Consider the following 22214-nt stretch of genomic DNA (forward strand, 5'->3'; position numbering starts at 1 on the left):
GCGGCTCCCGCGCCTCCCCCGCGGAGGCTGCGCGCCCGCGCGGGCGGTCGCGGGAGCGGGGCAGAGCGCGGCAAAACTTGGCGGCTCCGCGGCGGGGAGCGCGGCCGGGGTCCGGACCCGGCGCGGCGGCCGCTCCGCATCGCGCGGAGCGGCGCAGAGCGGCGCGGAGCGGCGCGGCCGGGGGCTCCGCGGGGCGGCGCGGGGGCGGCGCGGGCGCGGGCGCGGCGCTGCGGCGGGGCCGCGCCTGCGAGCGGCGGGAGAGGCAGCTCCGCTCCGCTCCGCTCCGCTCCGCTCCGCGCCTCACCGCTCCGCGTCGCACCGCACCGCTCCGCACCGCTCCGCTCCGCGCCGCCGGGAGCAGCAACTTCGCCCTCCGCAGCGCTCCGCGCCGCGCTGCGGGCGGCGGGTAAGGCGGGAGGTCGGCGGCCGGAGCCGCTGCGCGCAGCGCCGCGCACATGGACGCGCAAAACTTTGCGGGGGCGCCGCGGGCGGGGGCGGGGGGTCTGCGCGGACCCTGCTGCGCGGGGAGCGGAGCGGGCGGCGGTGGCCGAGGCTGCCGCCGGGGCGCCCCGTGCGCGGAGCGGTGCGGAGCGGAGCGGAGCGAGCGGGGCAGCGCGGGGGCGGCGGGAGCCCGAGCGGGGCCGCTTGGGGCTTTTCCCCCCCGGCAGCCGGCAGGAGGGAGGGAGGGCAGCGCGGGGGGGTCCACAGCAAGGGGGGTCCGGGATGTTCCCCCCCATGTTATTTTCTCTTCTCCTCCCCCCTTTTTAAAATATCTTTTTTAAATGGGCACAGAGGAAAATGTTAGCGCCCAGTGCTGAAACTGGCGATGTGGCCGCTGAGGCAGGTACCCCAAAAGCGGTGGTGGCTGGAGCGTCTCCGTTACTGTCATTCTTCGTGCTATAGCATGAGGTTTATGTTGCCTTTGCGAGGAAGGTCACTTCCCCCCACCCCTCCTTTTCTTTTTTTTTTTTTTACTCAGTCATGTATCAGCAGCTTGAGTTGCAAGAAGCTGTAGGTGTTTCTTGGCATTTTAGCTGGGATTTTGGAAAGGGAAGTTGAGTGTTTAAAGAGGGAAAAAAACATTGTGATGGAAGGACGGGCTGCGGAGGCTGCACACATCCCTGGGCTTGCAGCCGTATGGAAGTTGCTGAATAGGTACAGGGTCCAAACTGGCATTTGGAAAGCAGTGAATGGCTCTCTGGTTAGTTGCCTGAGGAACAAATAGAAAGGCAAAGTGGGCCACTAAAAGAGAATTTTTCCCGTTTTGTAGTTTGCCGTCAGCAGAAGGTAAAACATGTCCTTGAAGATATGCAATTTTACATAAACAGATGATGTTTACATAAGCCTAGATAAGTTTGTGAAAAACATAGATAGCAAAAGATGTGGTGGTAGCTGAACTCGACTATCCTGCGCTTTGGATGCGTAATAATTTTTATCTTTGCACTGTCGCAGCGTAAGAACAAAGTGTGCAGCAGTACCTTTCCCAAGCCAACTGCCTACACGATTAATCCGATCTGGAATGGACAATGGGATGTTCTCTGGCTTTATCATGATCAAAAACTTCTTCCTCTTCTGCGTTTCCATGAGTTTAGCCAGTCACTTCGGGTAAGTTGCCAATTGCGTTTGACTTTTTTTTTTTTTTTTTTTGCTGTGGGTTTTTGAGAGAAGCCAAAAGCTTTGGCTCCGTGTGGTGTGGAAGAGCAGAACAAAACAAGCAGGTTTGTGTTTGATCTCGGTGCCCTGATGCTGGGAGAAAGGGAGCAGTTATCTTCCGTACGCAGGCTCAGCCGGCTCGTGCTGGTCATTTAGTCCCATATTGCTCCTGCAGGGGAGCTTCGGTAGAGGCCAGGCCTGCAGATGGTGATGCTCTTGCATATGCATGTGTGTGTATATATATAGCATATATACAGATATATGCTATATAAATAAATAGTGCATGTATCTATATATGCTATATTTGATGTATGTGTATACACATACACATAGGCAAAGTATGTGTTTTAGATACATGCATACATATGCACACTATATACGTACACTATGTATATGCACTATCTCTGTATATCTGTAGTATGTATTTGTGGTCTTGAGCATTGCAAGGTGCAGGGAGGGCTGTGGTGCCTACTACTGCCAGTGCCTGAGATGAGGAGTGCTGACACCTTCCCCCTTACCTGGCAAGTGCAGGCTGCAGGCAGCAGAGCACGACTCTGCTCCCTGGGCTCGGAGTGTGCTTCTGGCTGGTACAGCCTTCTTAATAAGTACGGGAGAGCCTCTACTGCTTGGAATGGCAGCTTGGAAATTTGATTTCCAGAAGCACATAACAAAGAATTGTTTCCTTTTTTTTTTCCTTTTTTTTTTCCCCTCCTTTGGTTGCTTTCCTGAGGCATTTAAAGTATTCTTAAAGCGAAATCAAAGAAATATGCCTGATATAGCTCTTGAAAAAGAAGAGAGAGAGAAAAAAAAACAACTTACATATTCTACCTTACTGCAGAGATTTCATGAACCCACCAAAGTTAGCCTAAGCCCTAAGCAAATGAGTCTAGAGAAAGCATTATTTAGCAAAGACCCTACAAATGCAAGTTCTATGGAAGAGAACAATTGTTTATGATTTTGCTGCATTATAAAAAAAATCTTCCCAAATTGTTTTTTTTTCCCACATGTAAACACATTGTATCTTCTCGCAGCAGGGTATTAAAAGGTAGATGCAAGTCAGTTTGCTTTTTCAACCAAAGTGATCCTTTCTGGATTAGAATTAGAAGAAAGACCAAACTTTGAGGGGTGGCTGTGCATAGGGTAGGCGAAACTTGGAGATGGGTCTCCGCTGCGCACCTTGCGTAGACGCGCAGCCCCGTGTGACCACAGCGCAGTGCGTGAACAGCTGGGGCTGCACACTGCAAACAGCTGCAAGGGTTGCCTTGGAAGAGCTGCATCCTGTGATCCAAGGCAAAACGCTCGCTGGATCCCGGAAGAGGAGATCAGGACTTGTCTATGATAGAAATGAAGAGGACTTAGATAAGGTGGGACTTGTTTTTAGCTTGTCTTGATAAGGTAGTGCTTTACAAAATCATTGCTGTCTGGAGGAAACTATTAGGAGTGTAGGAACCTTAGGACCCTCCTGATGTTCTTTTGAGCCTGCAAAAGGTAGCAAGTATCAGTAGCTTTGCACACTCCTTCTGCTGTGGGGCTCAGCAGATGACACTCAATTTCTTGATGTGCGTTACTCATTCTGGCAGAAGCATGGATATGTAAAACTGCTGAAGAGGGGTTTTAACTGCCTGGTTTCTGCTGGAAAGTGAAAAATGACTCCAGGTCCCAGGTAGGAGTCATGACCGGTAGCACATCCGATAACTGGAACAGGACAGTTGTGAGAAAATAGGATGCTTGTTTTCTGTAAATTAGTCAGAAAGCCTCTACACACTAAAATGGGATTATCACGTAACCTTCCTCCCCTTGCCCCCCCATTTCCGATCTAGCAATTTTAGTCAGGGCCTGCAGAGATAAGTAGCTCCAATTTACCGCATATTCGCATGCTGCCTGGGGGCTGAATTTTGACCCTGCTCAAAAGACAGAGGCTGTTCCAGCCTCCCCGTTTCTGAGGCAGAAGCAGTTTCAGTGTAATTTGCTAAGTGCTTTGGGACTGACTCTTCAGGACAGAGTGGTACAATTTACATGTAGCCTTGTACACTAACTGCTGCAATCCAGAGTCCTGTGCTAGTTATATATACTGTTGCCACCAGATTCTTTATTAGCTTCATCTGTGTTTGGAATGTGCTGTTACGTTTCAGTGTATTTTGCAGTGTGCTAAATAAAAATGGTTGGTCAAATGAGCTCGTATTTAAAAGCAAAATACTAGTAGAGCTACAAGATGAAGGCAGAGATTTGTCTCTCATATTCCACAGCCAATCTCTATTTATATTAAATCATAAATACAGGTTTTTGCTGCCATAGTCAAAGCCACTTTGGGGGATTTTGATGCACAATACTTGGTAAAATAAACAGAAATTTTGCATCTCAGTCTCCTAGGCTACTTCAGAAATCTCAGCAAAAGTCTCTGATTAATGGTTAACATAAATATGGAATGACTGTCGAGGATTGTCTACATCAGTAGACTGCAGAGAAGCATTATAAGTGTGGTTGGAAGACTTGTTTAAAAAAAATCATTGAATTGAAATTCAGAGGTATAGAGCAATGGAGAACAGTATGTGAATCCCACATGACAGCTGTTTCAAGGATTTTACAAACCTAATTCTGCATAAACAGTCCAGCACAAGTCAAAGTTTTTTCAGGCTTGTTTAACTTAAGTCTTGAGTTGTATAGTGCTACTGGTGAAGATATTTTACCGTAGTATTTCAAGACAGTTCACCATTGTATTGAAAGTAAACGTGCTAGAGAATCATCCAGAACAAAATATATCAGAGTGTTTACAGGTGAGACAGAGCCCAATTTCTTGCCTTTGAATTCAGTGAGTAGAGCCCCTAGACTTGAGGCCGACTAGCACAGATGAGTAGGGACAGATGTCATTGGTGTAACCACAACTTACATAAGCAGAGGTCTTAGTGGGAAACATCCATAAACTGATTCCCTCAAGCATCTACTAATAACATATATAATAGTAGAAACGTGGAAAGCAGAAGATTCCACTTAGTTCTAGCTCTGGCCAACATGGGAGTTTTCTGTACACTGTAAGAATTCAGTCCGTGGGGTGTCTATATAGTTTCACATACTTTTCTACTAGCTCACAATCTCTACCATTAAGAGCATAATCCTGCTATTTAGGTTAAACATACCTCTCCCTCAGACCGTGGAATTTATTTTGTTAGCCTCTGCCACCCTGAACTGTTACTTCTGCTGGGTTATCCCCTTTCAACTACTGCCAGATGCTAGGGAGATCTTCCCCATATTTCTAGGCAATTTTTGTGAGAATGAGCATATGTCCATTCAGTCATGCTTGTCCATTTTTTAATTTATTTTTATCCTGATGACATTTCCTTCTCCATGCGCAAGGCACGGCTCAAATGCGGCACATGCAGCTCTAGCAAACCTCCCAAGTAAGGGACCCGGAGGAGCTGAGGGTCCTGGGAGTGTTCAGAAACTCTGAGGAAATTCAAGACATTGGAAGGGACGTTAAGGTGCAGGGGATGAGGATTATGAGATATCGCCCCATGAAGAATAGCTCCACTGTTCACAAATTGCTGATTTCCAGAAGGTAGCAAAATACTGCCCGTGGTAAAGGAAAGAATGAGATTATTCTTTAAGGATCTGCAAAGACCACTCAAGTTTCATTACTTCCAAAGTCAGTCCTCTCCTCTATTCTTCTTATCTGATTTGAAAGAATTAAATTTTCATTGCACAGATTTACAGAATATCAAAAGTTTTACATATCAAGAATCAGTAGGAAAGGGCTTGTAAGAAGCTCATTTTAAAAAGTGTATCCATTTCCTGTGGTATCTGGCCAGGTGACAGTGTTGCAAGAGTGTGCAAAAGCCTTCTCAATGTCTTCTTCACAAACTGTTTATTTGCCTAAGTGTTGGTTTAATTCTGATCCTCTTAAAGCAAGTTATTGGAAACTACTCTTAAGAGACAGAGAAAATAATGCAAAATATTTCCCAGTTATTTTCCAGCAAAATAACTTCCTTTATGTTTTCAAAGTTTTGGGAAAAATGATGAAATATCTATGAATACATTTTGCTCTTAATGCAGCTAAGCTATGAATAGTATCTGTCAAGAGTCTGACTAAATGGTACTAAAGGCATTGATGTTTAACACGGTAAATGATGAACTCATCAAAAGAGGGAACTGAGCATCTTTGGGGAGTTACCTGGCATTACACTGATCATGCTTTCTGTGGCTTCTGATTTTTTCGGTCATCCAGAAATTGCAATATTAAATAAAAGTATTCCTAGTTGGTTTAGTTTATTTTTGTAATAAGCTTTTAATTTAATTATCTTTGATTTTTTTTTAGCATCTCCCAAATGTTTTTTTTTTTTAATTGGTTTATTTTTATTCCAGGACTGTCAAACAAAAAAAACTGGGAAAAAAAAAAAACAGTTTTGGTTGTTGAATGACAATAGTCAATAACTAATCAATAGGCAATAATTAATTGAGGATATCATTGTTTTACCACTATTCATAAAGCTACAGCATCTAATAAACAGAAATGTATATAATGTATTTAATATACCTATGCCATAAAAGACAACTTCAGCACTTACTCCAAAACACAAATTGCTATTTTATCAGAAATTGCAAAAATATAAAACAAATGCTTATTTTTCTGTGGAAAAAAAAGTTTGTCCTAATGACAAACAGTGATCCATCTACAAATGTAACTTGAGAAATGCTGACATTTCTCTGTAATTCAGCATCAGATGCCTCCTTTTTTGAGTAATCTGCCAAATCTAAATTGGATTGCTGCTGTACAGATGAAGTACACATTTTCTGTGATGCTTCATCCTAAGTCATTTCTCTATCCTTTTTCTTTTTTTTCCATCTGTTAATTAGGCTTTCTTGTAGATATGCAAGTATGTGAGGTGTATACACTGTTTTTATGCAAGGCGTATATAGTCAAGAAGCAACTCCTGCTAGATATGGGAAAGGATTGTGAGAACTAGTCATATTCTGCCCCTTCCCTACAAAAGCAGCTCAGTGGAAATCTTGCCTCTGCATGCAATTAGCTTTGAATTCAGGCTTATGTACTGAAACTACAAGGTTTTTCCAGGAGCAGAGAAACCAGTAAAGCTTGATTTCTGCGCCTCTATATCCTCCCTGCACCGTCCCTTGCAATACTCCCAGCTCCCTAGTAGCAACCCTAGAATCTGTGTCCCTAGTAAGAGCTGCACCTTCCCTCTGCGCTCCATATCTCACAGCATCTTTTCTATGCTGGGAAAAGCATAGGAAAGCCTCTTTCCTGTCCTTAATTGCTGTCGAGGAGGTGGGCTGCTTTTGCTGAGGCTGGCTTTGAGCCACATGCGTGCTGACTGGCCCTGTCGGTGGGCCAAGGGGAATAGCTGCCTGCTGACCTCTCGTTTTTACTTAATGAGGCACTAATTTGGGTCGCTCTCCTCTTGTCCAACCGCTGCTCCTTATGAAACTTGAAAGAGTGAAATAGAGTTTGATCTCTCGGCCTCTGTCAGATGCGCTGGCGCGTGGAAGTGGGTCCATAGGTTGATAGGGTGGGACAGGCAGGCTGCGTGATGCACGCCTGTTTTCTCTTATGGAAACAAACTAAAAATAAATGATAGGGAATGCAAGCAGTATTCTAGCGTTTTACCATTACATTAGCTGTTGTCACTGAATAGGAAGAACCTCTGTAACTTATGTCCCCTCTCCATATTCATTAGGCTGCTGCCTACAACTAAAGCTCTAACACAGCGACTCCATTTCATTACATTTGACAAAAAAAAAAAAAAAAAAAAAGGATGTAGTCTGTTTTCCTGAATGGTCCAGTGTGCATGGATGTCTAGAGAGCTCTTCAATTATTTTGCATGTGCTGGCTCAACTACACATCATCTTGGTTAAACATAATCCATAATGTCATTTGTCTTGGTTACCTGCTATAAACTGTGGTTGCAGCAACGAAAACTGAAAGTTAATTCAGTCTTTAGACCATGGAGAGGTGGAATAGCCTGAAACACAGGTGAAACTATTAGGCATGCCTCTGCCTGCAGGAAAGGAGAGCTCCTGACTGCATTTGGGCTCTGCTCATTTTGCATTTGTGGAGGTGTCACAGCAGCGATGGCATTGCTCATGCTACCAGGTCCCTTCTCTGCCCGGCTCCTGCATGTGCTCCAGCATTTTGGGAATCGCCACAGGCCCTGTGCCTGCAGTGCTGATCTGTTCCCTTTCTTGAGAGGTTCTGAAACCCTTTATTTTTTGGAAGAGCACAAACTATAAGGGGAACTGAAGCAGGGATGGGGATCCCTGCACCTGGACTTGGCTCTGAGGTGGGACGTGGTCACCAGCAGCTCCTGGTGTGCCACATCTCATGTCCTTAAAACTTCCAGACTATGTCTAGCTGATTGCATGGGTGTCAGGGAAGTCATTTTCAGTGTAAACCTTGAACAAGTAAAATCAGACAGAGGTCCCTCATCTTTCTTTTTATAAATCCTACTCTGTATTTTAAAAGCATTCTGCAAGGCAGGCTATTCTGCTTTGAGACTATTTACATACTGATTTATTTCACTGGAGATTAGTAATAAGAAGATTTTTTTTTTTTTTCTTGTTATATCTTTAGGTCACTGGTTTATATCCAGTTCAGGATGTTTTGAGTTCAAGTGACTTCTGTGTATTGGCACTGTGTGTGAGGGAAATATGGCTCTTAGTGGGGCGACATGCCCTCCGTCTCAGCTGCAACATTTGTTAGCAGTTTCAGCAGAAGCTGAAATTTGAATAAGCACTAGCTATCTCAAGAGACAGTCATTGCTGGCTGTGGATGAAGCATGTTTATAGATAAACTTTTGTGACTGCTGTCTGTTATTTAGGTAAGCCAAGGCATTGGTGTGCAGGGGATTCTCCTGAGCATCTGAAAATGAAAATCGAAGAGATCTAAAAATGCAAGTTATGGTTGTGCTATGAGCTGTATCACTGCAGATACCAGGAATAACATTGTGGGTATTTTCTATGCAAGCCAAAATCGTAGGTTGGTCTGATCTGCTGATACCTGAGCAGACAAGTTGTTTTTTTCAAAAAAAAAAACCAAGCAAACAAACATACAAACTATGGATGTTTTGCTTGCCTAAAGGACCATATCTGAAATACTTATGGACATATCACTGAAGTTAAAGAAGTGTTCGTACCGAGCAGGGGGGGAATATAGACTTGGCCTGAAATATATGGGATGAAGTCCACTACACGTTGTTATTTGTGTACTGTAAGGGAGGGGTAATTTATGAAGAAGGAAGGAGGGATGAAGGACTATATTTTTGGTACTGCAGTATTCTTTTCAGGTATCCTTATGATCCACGGTGGAATATTTAAATGCCATGGGAGTTCTTTATCCTCAAATGAAGTTAGAGTTCATCAGCATAGAGTACATTCTGGGAAGGAATTGCATAAACTGTGGAGATGAGAACCTATTTGGCACTTAAGGATTAAAGGTACCTTCATGCTGGCCTGGAGATGCCTCTGTAGGCAAAACTGTGCTGCTCACAGAGCCCCTCTGTGAGCTGATGAAGTTTGCAATGAGTGGAGAGCTAACCTGAGAAAATAATAATAATAAAAATAAAAATAATAAAAATCAGAGCTTTTGCTAGCTTTAGGGCTGAATTTGCTCCCTGAAAGGGATGGACATGTGCCAGAGCCAGCGCCAGGGAAGCAGAGGCCCCAGGGCCGTGTTACCTGTGAGCCCCTGAGCAGGCAGGGGAGAGAGTGGGGTCTCGGAGATGAAGTTTCCTGCAAACTACGCTGCCCAGAGGAAGCCTTTTGAGACAGGCACAGCCTTTGACATGTTTCCTTTTATTTGTGTAAAACAGCTTTTCACAAATGCCAACAGCTCCGGGGAAGGAGGACACCAATGACAACATTACCATATTCACCAGGATCCTGGACGGCCTGCTGGACGGCTATGACAACCGACTGCGCCCAGGACTGGGAGGTAGAACAACATTTGGTTTGTGCTGCTGGATGGTTTAGGCATCCCCTGATGCCCTCCTCTTTGGGTACCTGCCCTTGGGACAGGCCCTAATGAGAGAGAGGTGTTTAATTAGCTAAATGTAGAGCAGAATATAGCCTCTCCTTGCAAATGGGTGCAAAGGTCCCTGGAGACTTTTTATCACTCACTGAAGCCATTTGAGGGTGGATTAGGCTTGCATGATACATGCCTGCTGTAGCTGAATGCAGCTTGCTTTTTTTTTTTACTGATGTTGTTTTGTACTCTTTGTTTTTAAGGTGAGCCAGGCAGGGTGTTTGCAGGTTGCTTTAAGGTTCCCTGATGGTCAGCATGTATGAAATTACGCCAGTGACAAAAAAATGTGTTGTTAAAAAAAACCCTAAACCATCCATATTTAGATAGCTGCAATGACTCTGTATTGATACGTCATTTAGATAACCTCTATAGCAGCTATTTTAGAAATGTAACATGTGAATAGTTACTTGCCATTCTAACCTTGTTGAGCCCTTCCTCAGTTCTCTTTCCCCCAGATTTCTCTCATCTTTTCCCCATGTGTAAACCATCTGTTATGTTCTTCCTGGCCCTTTTTTATTCTGGCTACCCCCACCCCCTTCGTCTTGTGAGACCAACACATTGCTTTCAGTGCTTTCTCTCCTGCTTCTCTCACTTTACTCAGAGATGCTTGAAAATAGGGCTCGATGCTCCTATCTTATGTAACAAACTTCTGAAAATTCTGCCCTTAAATTAAATTAGTCCTGGATTTGAAAAGATGCCAGAAAGACTCAGAGTCTTGAGGGTAGAATTAATTTCACCCATCTTTAGACATCTATAATATAGATGTCTGCAATTGGGCAAATCACCCAAGTCAGTGGGGATAAAATAGGCCCTTCTAAGGTACACTTCATCTCAGCCTGTAGTAAGCATCTAAGCTGGTCAGAAGAATTGAGGAATTCACCTGAGAAGGGCCTGTTCGTTTCCTCTGGCTATAAGAGGAGAGCATCGTCTGTCTTCTAAAACAGGTAGATATTTGATTGAGGATCCGATTCCTCCTCAAATACCTTCTTCATTTCAGATTTTGGGTGGGTAGGTGTTAGATGATGCAAAAGCTGTTAAGAGGGAAATGCATCAGGAACAGGTATGTGTGCTTTAGTGTAATTATTGACTCAGAACCTGTATTTATTACAGAGAGAATAACTCAGGTGAAAACAGACATCTATGTTACCAGTTTTGGTCCCGTGTCAGACACAGAAATGGTAAGCGCTAAACCGCGGCTCCTAACTTGCTTATGTTTCCTTACTAAAGTCATTTGCAGAACCACTACTTCTGATCAGACCCCTGAAATAATATATCTACTTCTTGCTGCCAGGAATACACCATTGACGTTTTTTTCCGGCAAAGCTGGAAGGACGAAAGGCTTCGATTCAAAGGACCCATGCAGCGCCTGCCCCTCAACAATCTGCTTGCCAGCAAGATCTGGACCCCCGACACCTTCTTCCACAACGGCAAGAAGTCCATTGCTCACAACATGACAACTCCAAACAAGCTTCTGCGCCTCGAGGATGACGGCACGCTGCTCTATACCATGAGGTAATCGCCCTCCCTGATTCCTTCTGACGCTTCATAGTATGCACACATTTATGTGAATACAAGAAAAGTGGAAAACATAATCACTGCCTACAAGCACCAATTAATTTGTAGCTTCTGAATACTGCTAGTGCCTAAATATTTCCTTTGATTAAATGGAAGGCATATTCTCAACAGATTTGATGATTCAGTCCAGCTTTTTTTTTTTTTTTTTTTTTAATGAGGATCTGTACTCTCTTATTTGTGTTTGCAGCTTCAGTGCTGATTGCAAGACAGCTGTCTTGAAGGCCAGAAACTCATACCTAGTTCTGGGGTAGTACATCCTGAACTCTTGACACTTGTATTATTATTTTTTTCAATTTCCCTAATAGGCAAATTGTCACTGGGATAACTGAAACAAGCCAGCAGCCCGGTGAAGCTATTTTAGCAAGTGCATTCCTGAAAACAAAGCTGGCATGTTATACTGTCAGAGAAGCAGCTCAGTGTCTGAATTCTTCAGGGTCATGCTCCTCATCTGATTAGAGGATACTGTCAAGCCTCATCATTGCATAACCTAGATATAAGATATAATATCGGTGATGTTAGAGGATTATCTGAAATTCTTCTCAGGTCAAATTCCATATCAGTGTAGGATGATTGGCTCATTGAAAGTAATTAAGCTGTAGTAATTAAGACTGCCTTATATCTTTAATAGAGTTTTCTCTGAAAGCATAGTCATATGGACAACACTTCGGATGAGATTAAAGGAAATAAATACCTACTGGGGAATGAAGTGTTATTCTAAGCTTATCACACACGAGCGCAGAAGGATGCCCGAGACCCAATAAGGCAGTTAGGAGCCTAAAGCTAGAACTGAAGTGCTGAGCTCGGCTGGACATGGGATCCTGAAAAGAGCAGGATGGCGCAGAGCATGGGAGCTTCCCGCACCAGGGGTGAGAGCCAGCACACATCGAGTGAGCAGGAGCATGGGCTTCTTGCTGGGGCTGCAGCGCTGCAGAAAGCGACTGCTGGGTTAATGATCTTGGTAATAATAAAGTCCCGAAGCAGTGCGGTGATATAGTGTGTGCTTAGATGAATGCAAGTCAAAACCATCAGAAGAGGACCCTGCATTTCACAAAAATACTGGCAACTCGGGCCTTACAACCAGTCTCATTGAAGCTAGGACTACACTAGCACAGCTCGAGAGACCACTACAGAAACAATTCTCGATTATTTGTGTAAATTACTTGTGTAAATACAGTCCAAATCAGTCTAAAAGCCTGGAAGAAAGCACCGCGCTGCGTGGTGGATTCACAGCTGGCAGGCTGTTTTTGTGGCAACCCTGGGTTTTGCAGCATCAAAGAAATGCAGTGAGGCACAGAGTCCTTTGGCAGCCACCTGAGTCACCGGGGCTAGTGGAGCAAAGTGTATCTGGGAGGTAACTAGGCCCTTGAATCCAAAGTGCTCTTCAGAGGTGCCTCTGCTGTGACTGTGGCAGACTTGCTAAAATAGGTGCCGCAGGCTATAAGTACACTAAGGAAAAGCCCATGACCTGCTCAGCACATGCAGCTGGAACAAAATTTGGGCTTGACCCAGCCTTCATCATCTTCCCACTGCATCTCTGTTTTTCCCTCATTTGCTCAGAAAGGAGCATGGACACATTGCCTAGATGACAGCTCAGGGAGCAGGAGGACAGCAACCATGTCTAGATATCCCTGGAGGACTTTTAAAAGTTAAGTAGGATGTATATGGGCCTTAGGACTGGAATTGAAACAGTCAAATCTGTAGGGTAAGGCTATTTGGACTGACGTTCTACAAGAACGTCAAAGAAGACGCAGGATGCTTTTCTAACCTAAAAAACATGTACCTTTTTTTTTTTTTTTTTTTTTGAGTGTGGGTGTGCATGTGTGTGGAAATAAATTCCTACCAGCCACAGTATATGTGATAAGAAAAAGAGTGCAAAGCTTTTAAAATATCTTGCTCTCCACCACTGCAAATCATAACTTTAGTAAGAAGTACACATGCTATTCTATTCAAACCAAAGTCTGAAGGCTGCTTTGGTACCATGTAAGGAGCTGGACCACTTTGGGGACACCAGTGTGTCACAAGGGACGTTTCAGCAGTGGGAGAAAAGTCCTGCTGCAAGATGGTTTCGGGCTCCCCTTCCCAGCTGTGAGGGATGGCTGTGCCTTGTGCTCCACCTCCGCCAGTGGCTGCTGTACCTTATGGGGCTCCTGATGAAGGTAGCAGCTCTTCAGCACCAGTTAGCATGGTTTTCCACCAGAAGATACACAGCACAGGGCCTTTTAGGGTAGAAGGTCTCATTGTGGTGCTGATGCTACTGGGCTTAGCCAGGGGAGTCTGGTCTCCTGCAACTCCCAGCAGAGCTCTTTGGTTCCCGGTGTTTGGGGATTTGAACGCAACCCTCTCTTAGTTCTCTGTTTCCCTCGTTTCCAAGGAGGAATTGCGTGTTTCCCAACCTGTACGTAGGAGTAATCTGTGCAAGGAGGCCTAGACCCTCTGTCATTGACAGAGATGCCTGAATTGCTTTTGCAACCTCGCATCTGGCTGTCTGAAAAAAGGGGAGGAAAGCAGCAAAGTCAGTGATGACCCTCTCTGTTATTTGGTTTCCAAGCATACCACGTTCGATTTCCAGCTTTAGCACTTGCCCGTACGTGTGTTTTCATTATAAATGTGTTTACTTCTACATGAAAAAAAAGCATTCCTTGTATTTTGAATTTGATAGTGCGTAGTTTAGATGGAAAGTTGTTGATGTGTATTTTGATAGGGAAATGTAAAAATAGGCCTCTATATACACGTAGCATTAAATCTCTTCTGCCTGAATATAAGAACACAATACACTCTTTAAATAAATTTCACAGGCATTAATGTTCTCTGTAGGGAATGATTTATCAATTCTGATTGTCTTGGATTTGGTAGGTCTTATTTGTTTTATTTTGCGAATGTGATTTACAAATGATACACTATTGGATTAAATGCTGCAAACTTTATTTCTGCCTCTAGAGGGCAATATTGTCCACACGCACATTTTTTAAATGTTGATTTTTAGTGAGAGCGTTGTGGAAAAAGTGCTAGTGAATATGCCTCATATTTCATTAGTCTGTGTAGAAAATAGTGCTAGTGAATGGAGGCAAAAGTTAAATTTTGTTCCCATAATTGCTTTAAAAGATCTATTTTTTTCTTGTCTGAGAAATAAATGTAAAAAGCGTGAAGCTTGCTTGTTCCATAAAGCCCTTGTGGAAAATGAGGGTAGTCATTAAGCAACCTTTCCAGGTTAAAAGAACCAGAGTATCTCGATGAGCTGCACTGATCTTTTTTTCACCGGGAACTGACTATAAAGACAGGAGAGCTTGCTAAGCTTTGCAGTACAACTCTGGAAAATGGTGAAAATTGTATGAAGCAGAACATGCTCACACAGACCAAACTTTTGGACCATGACCAAAATTCTGGACTGCAGTTCTGAGGTTTTTTTGTTTGTTTGTTTTGTTTTTGGCATGGCTTTCTGTCTGATTGTAGATATTAAAAAATATTTTTGTGTCATTGTAAGAGCCAGGCTTCTTAGAGGCAGATCCTCAGGTTAACTTTGAAAGGACCCCAAGATTCACATACTAGCCCTAAAACTGCCTGGATTCCCCTATGACTGGGAATTTTAAATATCATCTGGTCATAGCTGTGAAGAGTGTATATTTTCCCCTTGTTATTATGATGACTGACGTTTCCCAGAGTTTCACTGGCAAATCTGTCGTGTTACACTGTTAGTGCATAATTTATCAGCTGGGTTAATGCAGAGCCAAGAACCTCCAAACTCGTTATTACAGCCCTGAAATAGTTATCTTTATCACTCCTGGAAGACATTTAAAATTCAGCATATGTCCACTTGATGGCAGCATAGCCCCACTTCTTGATATCTTGCAGTGAATACAGAGCTTAAAATGCTGTTTCTTACATTAGCATTAAAATTGCATGTGCAAGTGTACATGTGTTCCTGGTTCATGATGTCTCTACCCCACATATGAAGCATTTCATGCCCAAACTAATCTTTTTATACTACATTTTTATACTATAGATGTATCGGTTATAAAAAGAGTTGACTGGAAGATATGCTGCTGTTTTCAAAACTTTTATTGGGAAAGCCAGATTGTGGATTTTTTTTTAATGGAAAAATTATTCTGTAAAAATATGTTCATTCTTAAAGTGCTGTTGTTAAAGTGCTGACTTCGACAGAAAGGGGATTTTCCCAGAGATAGATTTGCCTGTATGGCCGCAAATGAGGAACAGCCAGTCAACCTGCGTTTTTAAAAACCTAGTTAGTTTTCAGTCAGTTAGTCATCTAGATGGGGTTTTTTTTTTGTCTAATTTGCATATCTTGTTGTTACTCAAAGTGAAAACTTAATTTATACATCCTCTTAGAAAAGATAGGCAATAATTTGAGCATTGTATAAATATTGTATAAATATTACAAAACTAACTAGAAGATGTCGAACCACACATATTTTCTTTCATCATCTTAGAGACTTGTTGCCTTTTCTCATGTACAGCCTTCAACCAGCTTATTCCAGGAAAAAAAAAAAAAAGATTTTTTTTTTCACTTTGAGCTGAATATTGTGGTGCCAAGTATTCTCAGCTGCCTTTCATCAATTCAAGTTTTGACAGAACGAGGGAAAACATGGATACATGAAGTGAATGGACCTTCCCTGAGGACAGTATATCTGCAGGGTTCTTGTTTTAACACTAGAGCTATCAGTTCCAATATTTCTGCTTTTACTGCACGTTATCACCAAATCTCAAAAGTAGTCCTCCAAGGAACCAAGTTTCACTGTTTTGAAAAAAATCCATAGAATTACAAAAAAAAAAAAAAAAGGAATTACAGGCAGGGAACAAAAAGAATCAGAGGAGACTGTGGAGTAGTAAATTCAGAGGAGACTGTGGTGTAATAAATTCAAAATAGGCAATTATTTCCTGCAGCATCTGAAAATTTCCAGATATAGTCCCTAAGTAGAGTGCATTATAATAGCTTGTTCTGCTGGTAATAAAAATGGGCAGAGCCCCACAGAGATCTCTATCTTAAAGAGAGGAACACTCACAGCAAGCATAAAATTGATTAAAATACAAAACCCAAAACCCGTCTTTGGATAAGACGCTTGTCTGGAACTTTGAGGGGCTACAAAAGATCCAACCTTAGTTTCAGGTCTGTGTTGAGCTCAAAAGCAGACTTCTCCTTCCACTGTGGTTACCTGTTGCAATTTGCTAGCATTCCCCCCATGCTATCATGAGACCTCATCTAGTCTATGCATGGAGAAGTAAGGCTAACGGATCCAAAATTGGGGGGAAGCAGTGGCCTGGCAAGTGTCCCCCAAATTCCATGTAAAGCACAACTCTATCAGAGACTATTTCTTTGCCCAAATCTATAGATAAATTCCACCTTCTTGTGGGCAGCATCTTTGGAATTACCTGTATATATTTTAAAAATATTTATGTCTGTGCTTTCTTTTTTTATTACCAAGGGAGTTCAACACTGCAGTGAACTCCCTAGTGATCTCAATTCAAGTGAAATTGCAAACATCATCTGCCTAATTGAAAATACCTTCCTCCGAAGTGCATTTCTGTTTGTGCTGAAACATCAGGCTGTCAAAGAGTATCCAAAGCGTGCTGTGGTCACGTACACTAAACTGTAGGGGTGAGATCCACCTCACCGGACTTTATTCATCTATAATGCTGAAGGCTGCAGTGGATCCTATCAGCCCTGCATCCCCTCCCAGAGCAGTGGAGAGGCTCTTTTAAGGAGTTAGTTCTCTGCATTATTTTAGATGTCTCTATTAGTATAGAAGATGCTTATTTCCTTCTGTTCAGACTTCCAGAGCTGCTGTTTCTTCACACGGGCAGAAAAAGGAACCTGCTGTTGATACTGGCATTTAATCACGTGTCCCACCCCGTTTAGCTATCTCCATTCATGTTTTCCACCACATGCTCACGTAATCTGGACAGATGAGAATAAAAAATGATGCAATTCCCTCAGAAGATGCAGGAGGGTATCTATCTAGGAATGCCATAGACCCTAGTGGGTGCCAGGAAAGCGTAGCTGAATCAAGACCACAGGATTAGGGAGATATGTTTAAGGGATTGCATGGGAGTAGGCTTTGATGGAAATGGATGTGGGAGGATTTGTGGGTGCAGGATACATGGTACTGATAGTCACATAGGAATAAGTGGGAGGTACTTCAGGTTGGATGTGTCAGGATCTGAGGCAGAGAGAAAGTAAAAATGTATGTGTGAGGAATAAAGAGCATAGGGAGCATGCAGAACAGCCCCAAGCTGCTTCAAAAAAGAAGAGAGACCTTGTCTTGGACGTTTCGGAAAGCTTGACATACATAACGGTATACGCCAAGTATCTCTTTTCCTGTTTCAGTACGTCACTTTGTCCTATGCTCTGGTTCGCTACCCTGAGCTTTACTACAGGAATAACAAGACGCAGCAGAGAAAAAAATCATTGGGAAAGGTAGAAGTCAACTGATGTGGAGGTATATTTTCCAAATTCCTAAATCCAGTTTGTAGTTACAGGTATGACACAGCCCTGGCTGGCATGGTAAAGATAAGAGATTGCTAGATGATCTGTGTTTTACCCCACTGACCCACTGCAGGTGCAGAGCTATAGTTGCCATAGTGCAGTGTTCTGCTTTTCTTTTTATCATCCTCCAAACCCAATAAAACCTTCTCAGTTTGTCTCTCTTGAAAAAAAAATCCTCAGCATCAAAGACTATTCATGTACTGGTCTTAATTCACACCAAATTCCTTTCAAATTTCAGTGTGCAGAAGCAGAAATTTCCTGTTTAGAGGACAGAGGTGTTGTAAAATTTGGGCAGATTAACATATTATGGTTAAGTGAAAAATTAATGCAGGTTTAAAATATCATTATACATGAATGATTCCTGGGTTGTGTCATGTCACTGTTACCCTGTAAGAAATTCTCAATAATTTACACTTCTCAGGCTGCTTCTTTAAATTACTAAACATGCATAGCTGAGTAAAATCATTCAGTGGGCTGATTCCTAATTACTTTTTGGGGAAAAAAAAAAAAAAGAAGAAGCTGTTTTCATTGTCTCTCTTCTTTTCTGCTTTGCTTCTTCAGGCTTCCTTCAGGAAAGTCTCCTGATATGACAGTATAGGTGAAAAAATACAAATGGATTGTCTTTTACACATGGATTATCATTTTAGGGATTGTCACGGATTGTCATTTAGTCCATTCCATTGGCTGCATGTTTCTTTTTCAATTTTCATTAATTTGTCCATTCTGAGAGATTTGAAGATAATATCTTTGAAAATCTCATTTATATTTTAAACAATTTTACTTGAAGCTCAGCCTGACTTACTGTTTGCCTACTCTTAAATTAAAATGAAACCACAAACACAAATGTATATCCTATAGTCAAGTTTGCATCATTCCAAAAACTCCAACAACTCTAAACTGTTATTTCTATCTGGTTGCTCTAAATGGTGAAAGAAGTCTCTTTCACAGGACTCTAGCTAAACTCCTGAGGTCATGGCCATTATATGCACTATATCTAGCGTAAAAGCCTAGGAAGAATTTCTGCAAGGGTGGCCTTTTTCTTGTATACTCCCATCACAGGAAATTTGGGGACTGGAAGGGGAGATTTCACCTTGAGTTATTTTAACAGCTTGGTCAGACTTTATGTGGTTGTCTGATTACTTTACAGTCATCTCTTCAGGGGCTAATTCACTCAAATCACCTGTCCTGTTCATGTAAATGCTGGGTTTGGATCAGAGATTCATCTGAAATATAAGGAAAAATGATAAATAATAATAATAAATACCTACTATGTTTCTGCCATTAGCTCTGCATCTTAAACATATCAGTTATGCAAACCAATTTCAGCATTACTCAAACTCAAAATACCATCTCTAGGTTTGCTTTGTCAAGTGGTAGATTCTGCTTTACACTTTCTGCCCATTTTTGCTTTTCTGTCACTTCCAAAGGTGGCCTGTCACTGAGGGATAAGTAGGCACAGCTCAGCCTGTGTTGGTCTGCAGGGGTAGAAGCTCTCAGAGAAGCTGGACCCTGATCTTGACTGGAACATGGGGTTCCCCCCGTCTGTGGAGCTGCCTCTTCTTCAGTGGAAAATTGAGTGGAGAGAAGGAGCCAAATGGACAGCTGGGTCTTGCTCCCAGGGCGGACCTGAGACATAGTTGGAAAAAGCAAGTGGCAAGAGCAAGGTTCCAAGAACACAAGAGCACCCATCCATCCTCATTTCCGTCATTTAGATGAGAAATTCCTGTCTCCTGCCCTAGAGAAGCAGTGGATCTTTCTTTCTGGGGTTATCAGCAACCCTTTCAAATACATGATCTAGTGGTGTAGAATCATCTATACAAAAGTAATTCCTAGCAGTTGGTCACATTGATAACATTCTCTCTTTTTTTTTTTTTTTTAAATTAAATCCTGTTAGACATGGTTTAGCATAGAGACGATTTGTTGTCACTAGGAGGCTTATTTGGCCCTTCCTCTCCCAGGTCATGCTATAACTAGCAAATAGGTGCTTACACTGTAGCCAGCTCCAGCTCTGGTGGTATTATGAATAGCAAATAGATGGTAAATTGAGGCAGCAAACTGTTTAATGACTGTTTGGGGCAGTAAGAGCTGTAGGATCCTACAGAGAGCTCCTTCCCTGGAGCTGCAGACACCTATAGCTTACTGTTTATCTCTCACTTCCAAAGCTGTATTGATCAGAAGCATGTTGCATTTCAGAGAAAAAGGCACAAAGAAAAACAGATAATGATATCCTGCTGGGCTGGCCAAACAAGCCTTTTCTGTGCACTGATGAGGTGCATACAAAAATGCATGTGCAAGTGTTTCCCTGGGACAGAGCAGGGGAAAAGAGCACATGCTGCTGTGTGCAGGAGCGTATCATCAGATCCTTGGTCTGTGCCCGTTTCTCACAGAAATGTTCAGGAACACTTAAATCACTCAAAAGACAGGGAATCTTTGTGAGAGGTGACATAGAAAATGGTCTTAGAAATGCGAAGGGAATAAGAAAAGGCAGGGGTTAAATGGGAGTTGGTGAAAGGAGCTGTATGTAGATTATTCATCTGAAACCATGGAAAATAACTGGAGATTTCATCTCTGGATGCCAAAACATAACCCCTCCTCTACCCGCCCTCCCACCTCAGTGCATCCCAGTCATGATGTAAGATGGCCCAAATGGGCTAGTACTGCCCATCTGGTCCCCCCACCTCCACAGATGCCTTTCTAAATTCTGCTCATTTTTCTCTATAGGGAATGCTACATGCAGTTACAGATTTTGCCTGTTGGTCCAACAGGCAAACATAATGGTCAAACAAGCAGAAAGGAAGGAAATGCATGGCCATGCAGTTGGGCACTCCATATCTGAGGTGGGAATGTGTGCCATATTGACCGGTAGAAAGTGAGAGAGAAAAAGCCCCTTTGACTGGATCAGGAGATCTGCAGCAATCAAATAGCCTAGTAGGCAGCATGAAAACTGAAGGGCAGGTGAAACTGCGATGAGGCCAAAATAGTCCTTAGTATCCATCAGTAAGGGCGTCTGTGAGAGCTTTCTGTGCCACCCTTCCTACTCAGGTGCTTGAAAGCAAGGGACAACCCCACAGTGCAGTTGGATAGCACTGGGCTTGGCTGTCACCAGCTTGACTTAGTCAACAGTTCGGAGCTGCTTTTCTCAAGAGCTAAAGAGAAGCCCATAATTTAGTCTCACACAATAATGCAAGAACAGTCAAATTTCTTGCTTCTAAAACAGAGTTGAACATGTCCCCAGATGGCCACTTCATGCCTCAGGCTAATTAGGAGGTTATGATTAAGACTTGTTTAGACTCGGGGGACTGTGTAACTGATATCATGAAGTATGGGGATGGCTGAGATATTATTTCCAATTTTACTAGGATCAGCAACTGTAACATCTTCTCAGCATTGCCTTTTCTAGCATGATTTAAAAAAAAAAAACTCAAGAATTAAGTGACAGTAAAAATTACTGCAAAGGAGAAACTTGAAGGCCTTTGTCATGGATTGTCAAGGAGGGTTCATCATGTATAAAAGAGAAGCAGCAGAGAGAGAAATCATGGAAAAGCTTTTGAGTAGAGCTGTCTATTAGATAGGTGTAATCTGGTGCTATACATTTCACATACAACACTCAAAGCTACATATCCGTATTGGTCTAAAGCTTTTTTAGGAAGGTGAGGTTTTTTAGAGGAGAACCTAAAGAAGGACTTATCTGCCCAGGAGTTTTTTTTTTTTTTTTTTTTTTTTTTTTTTTTTTTGACTGTGCCACTTTGATGAAATAATGTTTCTTCCAACAAATTTTACTTCGCTGATGGATTTGATTAGATACTTTTCATAGTGAGGATGAATAGGCCTAAATTCAATGCGCTGCTCATTCTTGTTATGCATATAAAAGAAATGTTGCAAAATGAAAAGTATTTACTATAATTTCTGACCAGGAGCTAGAAATGTGGTTCTTCCTGTATCCCACAAAATCCCTGTCAAATATCAGTTAATTTAAGTGTTCTATTGGTTCATAGAATCATAGAATCATAGAATGCGTAGGGCTGGAAGGGACCTCTAGAGATCATCTAGTCCAACCCCCCTGCATACGCAGGGACACCTAGAGCACGTGGCACAGGACTGCATCCAAGCGGGTTTTGAAGATCTCCAGAGAAGGAGAATCCACAACCTCTCTGGGCAGCCTGTTCCAGTGCTCTGTCACCCTCACTGTTAAGAAATTTTTCCTTAAGTTCCTGTGGAACTTTTGGTGCTTCAGTTTCCGGCCATTACCTCTAGTCCTATCAGTGGCCACCACTGAAGAGAGACCAGCACCATCTTCTGTACTCCCTCCCTTGAGGTCCTTATAGACACTGATCAGATCCCCTCTCAGCCTTCTCTTCTCCAGGCTGAACAGGCCCAGCTCCCTCAGCCTCTCCTCATAGGGCAGATGTTCCAGGCCCCTGATCATCCTCGTAGCCCTGCGCTGGACTCTCTCCAGCA

At 42.9% G+C, this 22214-nt stretch overlaps 1 protein-coding gene across 1 annotated transcript in view; it reads left to right on the top strand.

Annotated features, from left to right (window-relative positions):
* The first annotated feature begins 1361 nt into the window (after positions 1 to 1361).
* Positions 1362 to 22214, top strand: part of GABRA5 (gamma-aminobutyric acid type A receptor subunit alpha5) — a 53238-nt gene continuing 32385 nt past the window's right edge. The window contains exons 1-4 of the mRNA XM_010213201.2: positions 1362 to 1605; positions 9471 to 9592; positions 10793 to 10860; positions 10974 to 11194. Of these exons, the coding sequence (XP_010211503.1) occupies positions 1520 to 1605; positions 9471 to 9592; positions 10793 to 10860; positions 10974 to 11194 (497 nt within the window). The 5' untranslated portion in view covers positions 1362 to 1519. The remainder of the gene's footprint in view (positions 1606 to 9470; positions 9593 to 10792; positions 10861 to 10973; positions 11195 to 22214) is intronic.

This window comes from Tinamus guttatus, unplaced genomic scaffold (genome assembly GCF_059628265.1).
Source record: "Tinamus guttatus ecotype Peru unplaced genomic scaffold, ASM5962826v1 Tinamus_guttatus_pri_ptg000369l, whole genome shotgun sequence".
Lineage (NCBI taxonomy): Eukaryota > Metazoa > Chordata > Aves > Tinamiformes > Tinamidae > Tinamus > Tinamus guttatus.